This window comes from Fukomys damarensis, unplaced genomic scaffold, assembly GCF_012274545.1.
Source record: "Fukomys damarensis isolate Sample0158 unplaced genomic scaffold, DMR_v1.0_HiC HiC_scaffold_14, whole genome shotgun sequence".
Lineage (NCBI taxonomy): Eukaryota > Metazoa > Chordata > Mammalia > Rodentia > Bathyergidae > Fukomys > Fukomys damarensis.
This window is the reverse complement of record NW_022900926.1, coordinates 23,371,474-23,387,659: the sequence shown is the minus strand read 5'-3', so window position 1 is coordinate 23,387,659 and position 16,186 is coordinate 23,371,474. Positions and strand designations below refer to the sequence as shown.

Sequence of the window (16,186 nt, the reverse complement as noted above, 5' to 3'; positions counted from 1 at the left end):
GGATGCAGCAGCCTGCACCTATAGACCCAGCTATTCTGGAGGCTAAAGCAGAAGGATAATTTGAGTCCAGGAGTTTGAGAGGCCAGCGTGGGCAATATATTGAGATGCTATCTCAACATTGAAGAAAAACAAAAAATAAAAAATGTGGCATCAAAATTAAAGTGATTACATAACTATAATTAGATTTTATTTTTTATTTTTTACAATTAAAATCTAAAGACAGCTGGGCATAGCAGTACATATCTGTAATTCCTGCACCCTGGGAGGCTGAGGCAGGAAGAACATAAATTCAAGCCTAGCTTGGGCAACCTAGCAATTTAATGAGACCCTATCTCAAAATAAAAAAATAAAAAGAAAGGGCTGGGCTGTAGTTCAGAGGGAAGATCCCGTATTCAATCTTAGTTACCTCACAAAAACCAAAAACCAAAATACAGCAATTACTTGTGGAAATTGTGAATGTAGTTTCTAGAAAGTGATATATTCATGTGGATATGAACAGAGCCTCAGCACTTCGGTTTTAACTTCTACCTCAGAAAATGAGCTTCCTTTGACAAGACTTCCTTGTCCTTCTTATATCTCACCCCCTACCAAAAACAGTCATTCAAATTCATTTCCCCACTTGCCAGTCTCAGTGGCGGCGGCGGTGTACCCTACTAGTTTTAACACATTCATAGCAGGGTGTATGTCTTGCTGCTGGGCAGGCTGAACCACTGATGATATACGCATGACTGTCCCATGACTATAACATTTGTACCAGAAGCTATACAAGCCTCCTAGTGCAACTGCCACGCATGTACCACTGGTGGTATAAACTGGGGACAATGTGTTAAATGAGAATCCTGTGTCTGTCCTCAGGGTCCAAGGATTATCACCCTACTCCCACACCTTGAAAGACTCCTCAAGCGGCTGTTGTTTTAGTTTGTAAAGATTTTTCTCTACACTCTGTGTTTTTCACTAGTTACTGCTGAGGCTTGTTTTTACCTTAAGTCCAGATTTTTGGAGAATAAGACAATTCTGGTCTTTTCCTTTCAGGCTTGCTTCCAGGACTCTCCATCAAGCTGTCCTCCCAAGGCTACATAGAGCCTCTAGGTTACAAATCCCATAGGGTACATCAGTCCTTGAGTTGTCTCTTCTTTTCGTATCATTTGTCATTGCTGACTATGCCTTCCTAAGTCTTTTCTTGTTAACTATGTGACACAACCTTCTGCTGGTTTTCCTCTTACCTCTAGAGGATGACTTTTCGGCCTGTAGGCTCATTCTTCTTCACCTGCATATCTACCATGTTCCCCCTGTCCTCATGGCTCTGTTCTTTGCCAGTTTCAGAACTACAGGAGGGAAAGTTTGGAAAACAAGGATCCAATAAGAAAGCTGCTGCAATAACTCAGGGAGGTTTTGTCTAGGAAAGTGGCAGTGGGAATGGGAGGGGGATAAATGGGAAGATTGGAGAGAAAATAATTTGGCAGAAATGTAGGAGTAATTATTTATGGGAGTGAGGGTCAGAGTTGATCTTTTTTAACTACAACTATGTTTCCTTGAAAATAAGACCTAACCACAAAATAATCAGGCTTCAAAACTAGAGATGAAAAATGCCAGCCACAATCAGCCTTTTCTTGCCTTAACTGCCTTATAGAGTAGCCACTAAGACAACAGTGATGTCCAGGAATAGTGGGAAATGACAAACTAGACATCTTTCTAAAAGGATGCAAGAAAAAAAAGGATGCAAGAATTTAAAAATCAGACAGTCAGTAGGATTGGACAAAGACTCTATGGATGAAACTATACTGCCTCCAAATTCATGTTGAAGCCCTAACTCCATGTGACTGGGGACATAGAGCCTTTAGGGAAATTATTATTAAGGGTGGGGCCCTGATCTGATAAGTCTATTGTGCTCAGAAGAGGAAAAGACACTACAATGTGCTTGTATACATACATGTGCACAAACTCTGTGTGAATATAGGGAAGAGGCCATGTGAAGATACAGTCAGAAGGTGGCCACTTCTAAGCCAGGAAATGAGGCCTCACCAGAAACCAACACTGTTGACACCCTGATCTTGGACTTCTAACCTCTCTAGCTATGTAGATATTGTTGTTAAACTACCCAGTCTGTGGTATTAAATGAAGTAATTAAAATGTAACCATATGACTAAGAATGAAAGGGTCTAAAATTATAATAAGAAAACAAATTAAATCCACCCTTTTAGTTTTATTTCCAAGGAAACTATGTTCTAGCTTTGAACTAAGAACTAAAATATCTGGAAGTCTCAGTGGAAAGGTAAACAAGGGAGGCAAGTCAAGGATGATACCTACAGAAGTAGTAGTTCAGTAGACTATGGCAAACAGAATAGATGCCTCACATAAAGGGGGCAGCCCGCCATTTTGGCTCCAGCTGATGGATGTCATGTAGGGTTGTGGTCTAGGACTCTGGACTAATTTTAAGAGAAGGCAGAAATCTTCATTTATTTTATGCAAAAACTTTTATATTTTGGCAATTACATACAGGGATTCAACCAAAGATATTAGGACTGCCTCCAGCTCAGAGCCCAGGGTACCGACCTCTATTTTAAGCCATAAGCACTTGCCAGTTTCAGGTTACACCACGTACACTTTGTGCCTTTACTCCTGCTGACCTCTAGACTTCTGGACCTTTCTTGTTTGCCCATCTCTGTATGTTTCTAGAGATTTAAATGCTGATATACATTTTTAGCTTTCCCTGATGATGGAGGACAATCAGACTGTAGTGATTATCTCCTCCTTTCATCACTCACCTATGAAAAGTCTACCCTGGAAATTCATAGAACATCTACTGGCTTTTTGCTTGAAGTAAAAATAGAATGATAGGGACCAGATTTACCTCTCATGTAAACTAACAATGACCAAAAACTAGATAAAGTATATGAAACATTTTTCAAGGTACTGAATTACAAGCAATGAAGGACAATGATTCCTGAGATGGAAAATAAACAAGATGAGTATGCAGTTTATTGCTTCCAAAAGGCATGGAATGGTAACTCCCTTCGTGACAGCTGAGACTCTGGGGAGACAAAGGTGGTTAGGGTTTACCAACTGAGTAACAGAAAAGAGTCATGCATGGTGAGAGAATCTGAAAGTCTACAAGGGTTCCCCTCCTGTATTCAGTAGAGCATGAACAGCACTCACACCTGAAGGAATGGCCTGAGGGCAGGAACAATCCCTCTCCCCATGGCAATGAACAGAATCTGTCCAGAGAAAGCCCAGACATTAGACTTACTAAACAGACTTGAAATCCATGATAATGTTCCAAGAACTAAAGGAAACATGTTTTAACAACTAACAAAGTTTGGAGAAAATATCACGCTAAATATAAAATATGAATAAGGAAGAAGTAAGTTAGATCTATACGAACTCTTCTAAACTCTACCTAACTCATTCAGAAGGCCAATATTACTCTATTACCAAGTCTAGACTAAGATCTTACAAGAAGGAAAACTACAGTCCCATATTCTTCATGAACAAAATGCAAAAAATTTTAAGTAAAATTTTAGCAAATCAAATTCATTAATTTATAACATACCACTATTAAGTAAGGTTTATCCCAGGAATGCAAGCAATTGAAAGTCAACATAATTTGCCATATTAACAAATTAAGAAAGAAAAGTTACATAACTATAGTTGTCCATCCAAAGCTGTAGCGGACTGCTTCCAAGACCCTTGCAAAATAGCAAAATCCATGAGTGCTCAAGTCCCTTATGTAATGACAGTGTTCACATATAACCTATGTACATTCTCCTGTATACTTTAAACAAACTATAGATTACTTATAACACCTAACACAATGTGACTACCATATAAATAGTTATATTGTATTGTACAGGGAATAATGGCAAGAATGAAGTCTGGACATATTCACTACAGATGTAATTTTTTTCCCCTCTCAAATATTCTGAGCTCTGGTTAGGTTGAATTTATGATGTAGGACCAGTGGGTATGAAACTTACAGATACAGAGGACCGACTGTATTTAATGATGTAGAAAAAGCATTTGAGAAACATTTAACATCTATTCCTGATAAAAACTCAGCAAACTAGTAAATAAAACTACTTGATAAAAGGAATTTATTAAAAAAAAACTTGTAATGTAACATCATCCTTAATGGTGAAACTAAATGTTTTCCTATTCCTTTCCCATAAGATCAGGTGTAAGACAAGAATATCTATTCTCATTATTTCTATACAATATTATACTGGAGGGTGTAGCCAGTGCAATAAAGCAAGAAAAAGAAATGTGTGTGGTGGCACATACCTGTAATCCTAGCACTCGGGAGGCTAAGGCAGGAGGACTGCTGTGAGTTTGAGACCAGCCTGGGCTACATAGTGAGTTCCAGGTCAGTCTCAATGACATAGTGAGACCCTGTCTCAAAAAACTAAACCAAACCAAATCAAACCAAACCAAACAAAAAAACACCACCACCAACAACAAAAAACAAACAACAAAAAAACCAAAAAAAAGAAAAGAAAAGAAAAGAAATGTGCCTAGATTTTGAAGGATCAAATAAACTTACTTGTATGCCTGTCTATAGAAAATCTGGTGGAATCTTCCAAAAAGCTACTAAAACTAACAAGTGAGGTTAGTAAGGTAGCATGATATAAGATCAATGTACAACAATCAGTAGTAGCTGTATAAACTAGCAATAAACAATTAAAAACTTGAACAATAATAGATTTTCATATGAAATATATATGAATAAATAAACCAAAAATGTTCAAGGCCTATACACTGAAAAGTAGAAAACATTATTAAAAGAAATTAAAGATGGTGTAAATAAATGGAACACTGGGTGAAGGGGGTGAAGGGAGGGGCAGGGGTATGGGGAAGAAACAAGAACCAAGATATATCATGTAAAGGTACAAGATTCCAATGATAAATGTAACTGTATTGTTTGCTTTAAATGTACCAATAAACTTAATGGAAAACAAATGAAATAAATAAATAAATGGAACACTACCCCATATTAATGATTCCGATGACTAGATATTGTTAACATGTCAATTCTTCCCAAACTGACCTATGGACTGCATATTAGCTGGAATTCCAGCAGACTTTGCTGGAGAAATTGATAGGCTGATTAAAAAATTTATGTGGAAACACAAAGAACCTTAACTAACAAAACCAACTATGATAAGAACAAATCAGGAGGACTAACACACCTGATCTGAAGACCTATTGTAACATGACAACGATCAAGATGATGTAGGCACATAAAGGTAGGGGACTGGATCAACTATAAAGAGCTCAGAAACAGACCTGTATATACACTGACTTCAACAAATGTGCAAAGATCATTAAGTTGGGACAGGAATGATTTTCAACAAATGATGCTAAGACATCTGAATATCCAAATGCCAAAAAAAAAAAAAAAGGTGAACTCCTATCAAAACTTCAGACTGTACATAAAAATTAACTCAAAATAGATCAAAGACTTACATATAAAACCTAAAGCTATAAAACTGCATCAAGAAAAAAGAAAAAAACTTGAATTGGCAAAGGTTTTTTATTTTTTGTACTGGGGACTGAACTCGGGAACTTGTGCTTGTGAGGCAGGTGAGAACCACTGAGCTAAATCCCTGGACCCCGGCAAAGGTTTTTTAGATGCTAAAACATAATTCATAAAAAAAAATTGCTCTGCAAAGACCAATGTTAAGAGAATAAAAATACAAACCAGAGACTGAGAGAAATATCTACAAATCTCACATATGATTAAGAACATATTTAGAATATAAAATGTTCTCTTAAAAGTAATTAGTTATAAAATAACCTAATAAAAACAGGTAAAAGATCTGAACAGATACACATAGGAAAGATAAGTACATAACACAATATTCCACAGTTGTTGGCTGTTAGGGATATGCAAATTTAGATCATGATGAGCTATATCTATGTGTATTAGAATGGCTAAAATAACAAAGATTGACTACATCATGCACTGGTGAGGAAATGGAACTCTCCTACATACTGGTGGGACTGGAAAATTATACAATCATACAGAAAACATATTTGAAAAACAATTTGGCAGTTCCTTAAAAAGTTAAGTATAGATAAACTATATGTTCCGGATATCTCACTTTTAGGTATATTACCCAAGAAAAGTAAAAGCAAATGTCCACACAAACACTTGGACACAGACATTAATATTTGCTTCATCTGTACTGATGCCAAACTGGAAGCAATCTAAAGATCCATCAACAGGTAAATGAATAAACTGGTATCTAAAACTCTAAGTTAGAGAACAACTAATTTAACAACTAACATTCATTAGATGAATGACTGTTCAAAAATAACATGAAATATAGTGGGGAGATGCATATGTAATTACTTTAAATGTGGTAATGGTTCATAGACATATATACACCTATATTAAAACAAACTGCATTCTTTAAATATGGGCAATTTTTTGCATATCAAATGTATCTCCCTAAAATGCTAGCAACACATGTGTATACACAAAATCTGACTTCAGTAACTCCACTGCTACCCCTTTTTTTCAAGTATCATCAAGTCTTATCTAGTAACTTCAGTAATTGGTCCCTGGTTCCATTCTTGTCCATTTATGTCTATCCTCATCTCCAAGGCTAGAGTGATCTCCCTGAATTAAGTCACCCCCTCTGTTTAATTGCTATTTCATAACAGTTCCTCTGTTAATGGCTCTCTGTTTCACTTAGTGTAAAAGTCAAAGGCATTACAGTGGTTTGCGAGATCTTCCTGTTTATTCTGATTTTATGCATTCTCTTGCAGCTGCTTATTCTACTCCAGAAACTCCAGCAATTCCTTTCCTATTGCTTTAGGATACCTGGTATGCTTTTTCCCCAACGCCTTTTGCAGTTGTCCTACATATATTCACTGTACACATTTCCCTTTTTCCTTCTGTTCTTCTCAGTGAGAACTCTGACATTCCTACTTTAAACCACAACCTTCACATTTCCCTATTCCATTCCCTATTCATGCTTTATTTTTCTCCATAGCACAGTACACATCTGACATAAGAAATTTTACACATAAGTAAATAAAATGTTAGCTCTTTATAGTAATAATTTTTATCTATCTAGTGTGTCCCAGAGTCTTAGTACTGTGACATAGTAGCTGATTAACAGATGTATTTTAAGGCAGGCGGCAGAACCACTGAGCTAAATCCCTCCCTGAACAGATGTATTTTAGCAAACAAGTATGCACCGTGTTTGTCTGCCCTGCCACACTGAACATTCCTCCAAGGTATACAGTGCACGTCAGTGCCTAGCACAGCACCCACTATGGAGAGCAGATGATCAGCATTTCCCCCACTGGACTGATCCTCACAAATGAATCATTCTTGTTCATGTAGATAGGCTACTCCTCATTGCTCCTCTTTACAGCAGCAGCATCAAGGACTAAAACAAGACCCAGTTCTTGATAGAGAAAAATGTTTGCTGAGGCTTATGTAAAATCTTGTGGAAACAGCAAGATATATATCCAAGTTCCACCTTTCGATCGTCTGTTATTCCCCAAACTCTCTCGTGCTATATTCATCAAGAGCTGTAAGCTCTAGCCCATTTTTTTCTTTCACATCAAATCCTCAGCCTCAAACCACAAATTAGTCAGTCTCCTCCTACTCTTTTCACTCCAGTTTCCCCTCTTTGCTTCTGTACCCTCCTTCAGTCTGAAATATGTTTTCCTGTGCATCACATGCAAATGTTCTCCCCATGTCAAAGCTCCAAAGCCTTACTCCTCCTCCAGGGCTTTGCTAGCTACTCATTCTTCTCTACCTGTAATTACCACTTATGTTACATCATTTATGTAGCCCCTAATCATACAATCTGTTGCCTTCTAAATGCTTCCTCCTATATTCTGATACCTCTCAATGCTCTAAGCTTAGTGCTGAGTACACTATAGTGTCTCACAACAACGAATAGCTTTCATTTCAGAAACAAAGGGGACAAGGGTAGGAAGCCTGAAAATTAGATAATCCAAGCAAGAACCTAGAAAGGAAAGACTGCAAATAGATGTTTTAGGGCAAAGGGGTGGGCTGTAAATGCTATCTTTATGGAGAGAAGAAGCAATGGGAAGTCTGGAACAGGATTATTATGAAAATATACAGAAATATATAGCAAAGGAATGATAGATAGGATACTTGGCATTGGCACTTAGGGCTGTACTGTATTTTTAAAATTTTTGACATGACTGTTTACAAATAAAGGACTGTGAATATGATTGACCAACTGAATTAACCTCTCTGGCCAAAGCTGTTAATGAAATGAAATAAAGCTGTTAATGTTAAAAACCCAAACAAACAATCTCTATGAAACTTAATACAGAATGTGTAAATAACTAGGGCATACTAATAATATTTGTTAAGGATTATAACATTTATAGAAGCTCCATTACAAACTGTGACTTGAGTATCAGTTAATTAATTAGAAACATCATAAGGGCATGAGGTACAAAAATGAATGTTTAAGACCTTCAAGAAAGTGCCTTTGTTAATTAATTTATAAAAGGTTCCCCTTGATATCGAAAAGATAGCAGTTTTAATAAAATGTATATAAATTGTACAGAAGTGACTGCCATTTCTCAGAAAAGATAAATTCAAGTGGAAAGTGTCAAGAGGCAGTTAATTCAGATGTTTAATCATAGTTGGTCCTCTAATGAATAAGCAAATGTTGCAAATTGAAAGGCAGAACTGTAAAGAAATAAAACAAGCCCGGGTCCACATATGTGGCTACGGCAGACTCATTCATGAAGATCTTCATTCATCCTTCAAAGAAAGAAATTATGAGTATAGGAAAAGGCCAAAGGCTTTAAATGAACTTGAACATTTGGACTGAAAATTCTAGTGAATTTATTTTTAGAAGGTTCTTAAGTGCTCTTTGTGCAAAAAGAGAAGCCGAGCTATCTTGAAAACCTTTAGAAACAGGTGTTTGTGAGGTTTCTGAATTTTAATCTGGAGAACAGGGTATGGATCTGTGCATCACTTGAAAGCAGTTATCCAGACGGGTCAAAGTGAGGTGTGTGGAAGATACTTATTTGCATAATATCTAATAAGTTCTAGAAAATTTTTATTAAACACCTTCAAAGATATTGAGAACATTGTTCCCATAATGCAATACTAGGGTCATATTTTTTCGTTGTTTAAATAGTCTGTCTTCATTCATCCATTTAAAAAGAAATATGTAATTTGTGATTGGAGAACAGCTCCTTGGGGCCAGTGACTGAATGATCTATTGTGATTGAATGATCTATTCTGTAAAATTCAATTATTCTAAATTTGGAATTGAACACAGACAGATGGAAACCAAAATATGAGAGACCCAGAGAATGTTTTCACAGGGCAGGACAGGCAGAGGGAGAGTTCAAGAGGAGCAGAGTTGAATCAGACCTATGTTTTGGCATTGCATCTGCCATGTACCACACGTAGGGACACAGGCCAAGCCACAGCCTTTCAGATGTTGTTTTTCCAATGGTAAAACAGGGGTCAGAATACTGGTCTGCCTCTCTTCCAGGGATATTGTAAGGATCAAATGTAATAATGTGGGCAAATGCTCTCTGAGGATGTACATGCAGTTATACAATTAGCAACATGACTTTTCTCTAAAAGAAAACTACAAGCTGACACCTTATCAAAGAACCTGTGGACGCTGTATCTAGTCAAAAAAGAAACAAATAAAAATCCCTAGGAACTAGGAACAAGGAGACTTAGGTCTTGGTGCTGGGGCTGATATAAATGTATGCTATGAAATTTGCATAAGGCCTCTCCCCTTAGTTTTTTCAACTACAAGAACAGAAGTGTTATGAAACAGTTTTCTAAGATATCTTCTAGATTACAATTCTGTAACTTTTTAAAGGTCTTCTACATGCCTTTCATCTACAGAATGAAATACTATCTTGTGAGATACTGAATGAATGGTTTTACTTGACAATTCCTGTAAATTACTGTCATTTCAACCAGAATTTCTGAAGTACAAGAGGCAAATTATTTTCCAAACTGTGAAGGAATATAGCAGGGCTAATTTTAACTAGTTTTCCTGAAGGAAATTCAGCAGCAATTATGTTGATCTGTGTGTAAGCATGGTAGGAGGGGAGGGACATAGGCTAATATTATGTCCTAAAGATATTGTGTCCTAAAGATAATCTGAAATAATAAAAGCTGAGATATTTTGAGAAGGTTTCTCAAATTTTTTTGAAATAGAATTTTTATTTACATATTAAATGACACAAGAAGTACCAAATAAAATAGAATTTTGTGAAATAAATATCCAAAATAACTAAAACACATTAGACATTTATAGAAAATATATAATGATAATGTTCTGGGTATTAGATTTTTTCCTTTAGTGCCTTAAAATAAGCATTTCATAATTTTATTTTACATCATTCACTTGCTTTCAGTTGATGCTATTTCAAAATGTTACTCAAACACAAGTAAATGACAAAATAGGTCCTCTAAAGTTTCATCTGATGCTATTTTTCTTATGTTTTATTTCTTATGGCTTCAGAATAATATGCCTTCTCAATGTACCACCACTAAAACACTTTGCTCAAACTAGATAGACTTAAGAAGCAATTATGTGAAATTCAACTTGCAGTGTGATCATATATTATAAAAAAGGAAGTGGCTTACTGTGTTATAGACTGTGAGTCTAGTTTCAAATCCTGGGACTTGCTCTTATTGACTGACTGCTGTGGAAGAAGAAAAACAAGTAGTAAGTAAAAAACGAGGGATGGCATCACAGTCAATATCCACACTTTGAAAACCCACTAACTTCCTGAACAAGGAGAGAATATGCCTGTTCTGAACAACAATGTCTATATCTGTCCTAAATGTATTTATCAGGATATTTGCTCCTATAGAAAACTAAGGAAGTAGTTCTTTAGGAAGTTTAGGCTCTCTTTACAAACAAAGTTAGTTTTCAGTTGTGTGTTGAAAAATGCCAAATGAAGGCATACTATACAGTGTCTGAATAACACAGAATATTGTAGAAATCAACCTATTGTTCTTTAAAATAGACTTCAAAGGTTTCTAAAGATAATTAGATGTTATGGAAAGGGTCCACTTAATATTCACAAAGAAAATAGTTGTTATTTTTAAGTTTTGAATTATGTACAAATGGAAAAGATATATCTTATACAATTGTTTAAATTAAAAAGTTCAGAAAACAAATAAAAATGAAATGGAAGAAAAGGAGTACAACTTTCTCTTTCAGTCTCATTTCAGTAACCATTGCTTTTCCAAATGTTATCTCTACTTGTTTTGCCCTTTTAGATTTCCTCCTTCACAATCAGATTTCTTCAAGATTATTATTCTTCAGCAAGACTTGGGACTGAGTAATTTTAAATATTATGCTTCTTATCATAAAGATCTCAAGAAGATATGCTTTCATAGACCACAACTATGTGTAAAGTTTAAAGTCAGGCATTATTTTAATAAAGTCAAGGATTAAAGAACGAGGAGATCTGGCGAAAGGTGGGAGTTATAAGTGACTTAAAAAACAAAAGAAATAATAACATCTTGATTTTTTTCAATCCTTGTGAAGTTGTTTGGACTCAGTTTTGGAAAAAAAAATGTATACACACGAAATTTTCAAATCCAAAGACTAATTAAATCTACCTACCCTCAACTGAACAACCAAAGAAAATCATCAAATCTTAACTCAGCATCAAACACAACTGAATTTTTTTCAGTTTATTTATAGGCTTGTGAAATAAATTCCAAGCACAGTAAAAATTGGAGGTTAGATGCTTTATTGTTTACAAAGTGTAAGTATTATTTCTATCTCTTTGCCCATGGCAAGACTAGTACCTTACCAAAAATATATGCATGTATATGAACTACTGGATTAAAAAAAAAGAACTCAATATACAGCTCTAAGCAGAAATTCTTATCAATATGAATCTAGTTTTAGAGGTTAAGGGCAAAGAATTCGAACTGAATTATGTATCATAAGCCAAGAATGTTACCTGTTGCCACATGCAGGTCTTGCTGATCCTACTCATAAAAGAGTATGCTCATTTGAAATGTATACTGTGATGGCCTCAGAAAGTTTGTTTAATGTAGGTTAAACCTTCTTCCATCTTTGTTACTGTATTATATTATTTTATTACATTATTACAACTGGCATACACAATTCCTTTTTTATGATACAAAGGACTCTTTGCCTGTGCTCTAATCCTATGTACCCTAAATTAGTAGGGGATCCATATTTCAAAGTTTTAACATTTACCTGAAAAGGTCACCTTTAATGAGGTACAATACTTCCCTTCTCAACACCTTTACTCACTCATTTCTTGGTCTCAGCAGTGGCACACCATAGGGGTAGTGACTCAGGGAGGCAAAGGAGGGGAAGGAAGTGTCCATGTGAGCTTGTTTTATTTTATCTTTAGACAAAAAGGGCCTAAGGCTAGAACACAAGCAGCCCACCACCAACAAAGACAAGGAGCATGAATGCCCTTATTTCCTTCCCTCCTTCCCAATCAGCCCTCAGATATTTGTTTTGTGACTCAATTTCCTCTTCATGCCTAGCCTGATGTGGAGAGGAGGGGATGAAGAGAGGAAGATGAGCAAAGCAAAGACGATGAGTGAAAGGACCAGACTCTAGAGACTCCCAATTCCCGCACCCTCACAACTTCTAAGGACGCTTTTCATTTAGGTGAAAGGAATGAGTAATGGAAATGCCTCTCCTGATGATGCGGAGATTCATCAGTGAATAGCTTTGTAAGAGAGAGATGGACTTTGCAAACTCAACCAAATATTCCTATAAACTTGAAGAATGAATGTATAATCAGATAAATTTCAATTAGTGTAGGCTGTTGCTAGCACACAAACTTTAAATAAGGCAAATTTATGTTACAGCTTTATTTTTACAAGCTGATTATATACTTGCTGATATACCTATCTTTTTTAAAAAAAGAGTATCTAGAGTTTATTTCTACTTCGCAAGAATTATTTAATTTATTTATCTACTTTTTGAAACAGGGTCTCGTTATATAGTTCAGGCCGGTCTTTTTTTTTTTTTTTTCAGCTTTAATTGAGTTTATTGGTACATCTTAGGGATACAGTACAGTTACATTCATTGTTGGGATCATGTACCTCTCCATGGCAAGTCTTGATTCTCATTTTTTCCCCTTACCTCTGCTTTCCCTTCACCCCTTAAGGCTGGTCTTGAACTCACTATGTAGCCCAGGCTGGCCTCAAGCTCATGGTGATCCTCCTGCATCAGCCCCTCGAATACTGGGTTTATAGGTGTGCACCACCACACTCAGGAATTTTTAAAAACAGGACTCAAGAAAGGAAAAATGACAACTAGGGTTGGTGATTAAAAGCTAGTAGTCTTGGTTCTGTCATTAATTCTGTGTGGTTTGAGTAAGCCATGTAATGTGTGTGTGTGTGTGTGTGTGTGTGTGTGTGTGTGTGTGTGTGTGTGTTTCTGTTTACCTGAAAAGAATATGGAAGTTCAGAATAAAAGCATAAGCTATCAGAGTACCTTTCTTTAATTTTATAGATGAGGAAAGGAAGCCACGAGTTACCATGAACACAGAAGTAGCCTGAATATTACACTAGTGTTTTTCTTTCTTTTGTTGTTGTTGTTGAGACAAGGTCTTACTATGCAGTTCAGGCTATTCTTGAACTCACTAAATTACTCATGTCAGCCTTAAACTCTCAGCAATCCTCCTGCCTTGGCCTCCCTAATGCTGGGATTATAGGTGTGTGCCGCTGTACCCAGCTGTACATTAGAAAGCCTCAAATATAAATGTGAAAGTGGAAGAACTCTGAATAAAATTAGGCTTGCATGTACTGGCACCCTGTGTCCTAGCCCTATAATTGATTCTTTGATTTAAGAAGTTTTAACATTTACCTGAAACATTTATTATTGATGATGTATCTGATTTGAATCTAAATCTCCCAATTATAATACCCTTCTTTTAGAAAAAAGCATAAAAATTCAAACTTTTGCACTGAGATGCAATTTCTAGAAGCTTGTACCAAAGAGTGAAGATCATTTTGATTCATGATATTGCAGTTTTGGACATCATTAACTGTGCCAATTAAAAAAGCCAGGTCCAAGGTTTAAACTCAGTGGTGCTGTTGCCTGCCTAGCAAGTGCAAGGTTCTGAGTTTGACTCCTGGTACAAACAAACAAACAAACAAACAAAAAACCCACAAACAACAAATATATCTGGAGCCTCATCTATGAGAAAGATATTGTGCCAGATGTCCTGGGGATGCAAAGCTGAGCAGGAGCAGGACAGGTTATAATTTAATGGAGAAAAGGTGTATAGAAAACCAATAAGGCAGAGTGAGATACATTATAATAAAGCTAAAAGGGAGCTACAAGGGAATTTAGGAAGAGAGGCCTCAATTTGTAGCTGGAGGGTCCTAAGGATTCACAGAGGAGGGAACATCTAGCTAGACTGTAAGAGATAAACTGAAATTCTGATAACTGGAGAAGTATAAAAACTGATACACCTGAGAAAGCACAGGGGGCAAAGGTTTGAGGGTGTGTCTGACAAAGCAGCATACTCAGAAGAGTGGTTTGGAAGAAAAGGAAAAAGAGGCTGAAACTTCTGTTTGATCTTTAAAGAGAGCTAGACAAAAACTTAGGAGAACTGGACTTCATGGACAGATATGGGGCCAACTAAGATTTCTTTCCGTCAAGAGACTTGGTTTCTTTTAGGAATGTATCTCCAGGAGGCAGATCAAAGGCACATTAAATAGTAGAGAATGGGGGATGGAGACTGCTGTAGGCAGACCAGGGTGTGTACCAGGCAGGTGCTCTTACCTAGCAATATTCTTCCCAAGTTCTTTCCTCTCAGCTTACTCTTTTTATTTTTTGGTACCAGGGATTGAACTCAGGTCCTTATGCTTCTTGCAAGGCATGCGGTGGAACCACTGAGCTAAATCCTACGCCCAGCTTACTCTTTAGAATGGCATTCTTGCTGTCTTTGACAACATCCTTTTCCTTTTTCATTCTTTATACATCTCTATTCCTAAGGACTCAATCAGTATGCTTTTGCTAATGACTTCTAAATCAATATTCTGAGCTGAGATCTTAAGTTTTTTTTCAAAAATCATCTGGCCTTTTTTTTTTTTTAACTTGGATTCATCAATTTTCATCAAGACTACCTTGCAAATCTGAGATTCCAGTGAAATCTCTCCTGAACCCACAGATCCCTGAAAGATAATCTGCAAGGCTGCTGCACAGGTGCTGCAGACTTCCATGTTGCCGACTGGAGTTCTTCCTAGGTTCTTACACATGGAAGTGTTCAAATTAAAAACCTAGGTGTCTTTTCCTTCACATGCCTTTAGTCTCCTTACCGTTTTTGGCTTGGACTATTTCAATAATCCCTACTGGTCTTATTTCCTTTATTAGTGCTTTTCAAGTACTGTATTTTCAGATTTTCTACATAGCTTTTTTGTTGTTGTTGTTGCTATTTGTGTCAGGACTTGAACCCAGGGACTTATAAATGTTTTACATACAGCTCTACTGCTGAGCTGCATTTCAATTCTAGAATGAGCTTTTGAAATGGCCAAATTGATCATGTCACTTCTCCGTTTTAAATACCTTGATGGCTCCCTACTCGCTTCAGGACCTTCTTGATCCTGTCCATTTATTGAGCCTCAGCTTTTTCTCCAGCCAACCTTGCCTCCTAGGCTACAGCCAAGATGCAACATGGAGCCATATTAGGCTTTTGCATATACTACTTCTAGTCCCTCCAATGTACCCTTAAAAACTAGCTCCCTTCAGAACTCATCCACATCGCACTAAATGGTCTCGTACTTTCCATCCACTGTTTATATGTTTAGTCTTCATTGACTAAAGTCACTTTTACCATTAGACTATAAAGCAAGGACTATTTCTGATTTACTGAACATTATGGTATTCAGACTTCATTCTTCCAGCGCTTGGAAAACAGTAGGAACCCCATATACCTATTAAACAAATGATGAACATGCAAATGTAGGTCAGTGAGCCAGGACTGAGGTCACTGTATGAGGGCCCAAAGAATGCAAGAGGAAAATGATCACACACACAAATGGGGAGGTCTGCTATAGAAAGAGTGCCGTGTTTTTCTTTAAAAGATATTTTAGGGCTGGGGATTTAGCTCAGTGGGTCAGTGGCCTGCCTTGTAAGCGCAAGGACCGGAGTTCAATCCCCGGTACAAAAAAAAAAAAAAAAAAAAAAAA

The 16,186-nt window shown here is 36.6% G+C and overlaps 1 protein-coding gene across 18 annotated transcripts in view; it reads right to left on the bottom strand.

Moving 5' to 3' along the window:
* Ahi1 (Abelson helper integration site 1) overlaps window positions 1-16,186 on the bottom strand; it is a 200,764-nt gene that overhangs the window by 36,975 nt on the left and 147,603 nt on the right. For 9 of the 18 annotated variants that reach the window (XM_010626544.2, XM_010626543.2, XM_010626542.2 and 6 more), the window contains 2 exons: window positions 10,625-10,683; window positions 1,224-1,325 (listed from right to left, as the gene is read on the bottom strand). The exons of 1 other annotated variant lie outside the window; for it this stretch is intronic. In XM_010626544.2, coding sequence (XP_010624846.1) covers window positions 1,226-1,325; window positions 10,625-10,683 — 159 coding nt within the window. In that variant the 3' untranslated portion in view covers window positions 1,224-1,225. The remainder of the gene's footprint in view (window positions 1-1,223; window positions 1,326-10,624; window positions 10,684-16,186) is intronic. 8 more of the 18 variants (XR_780703.2, XR_780704.2, XM_010626547.3 and 5 more) reach the window with 1 other exon arrangement.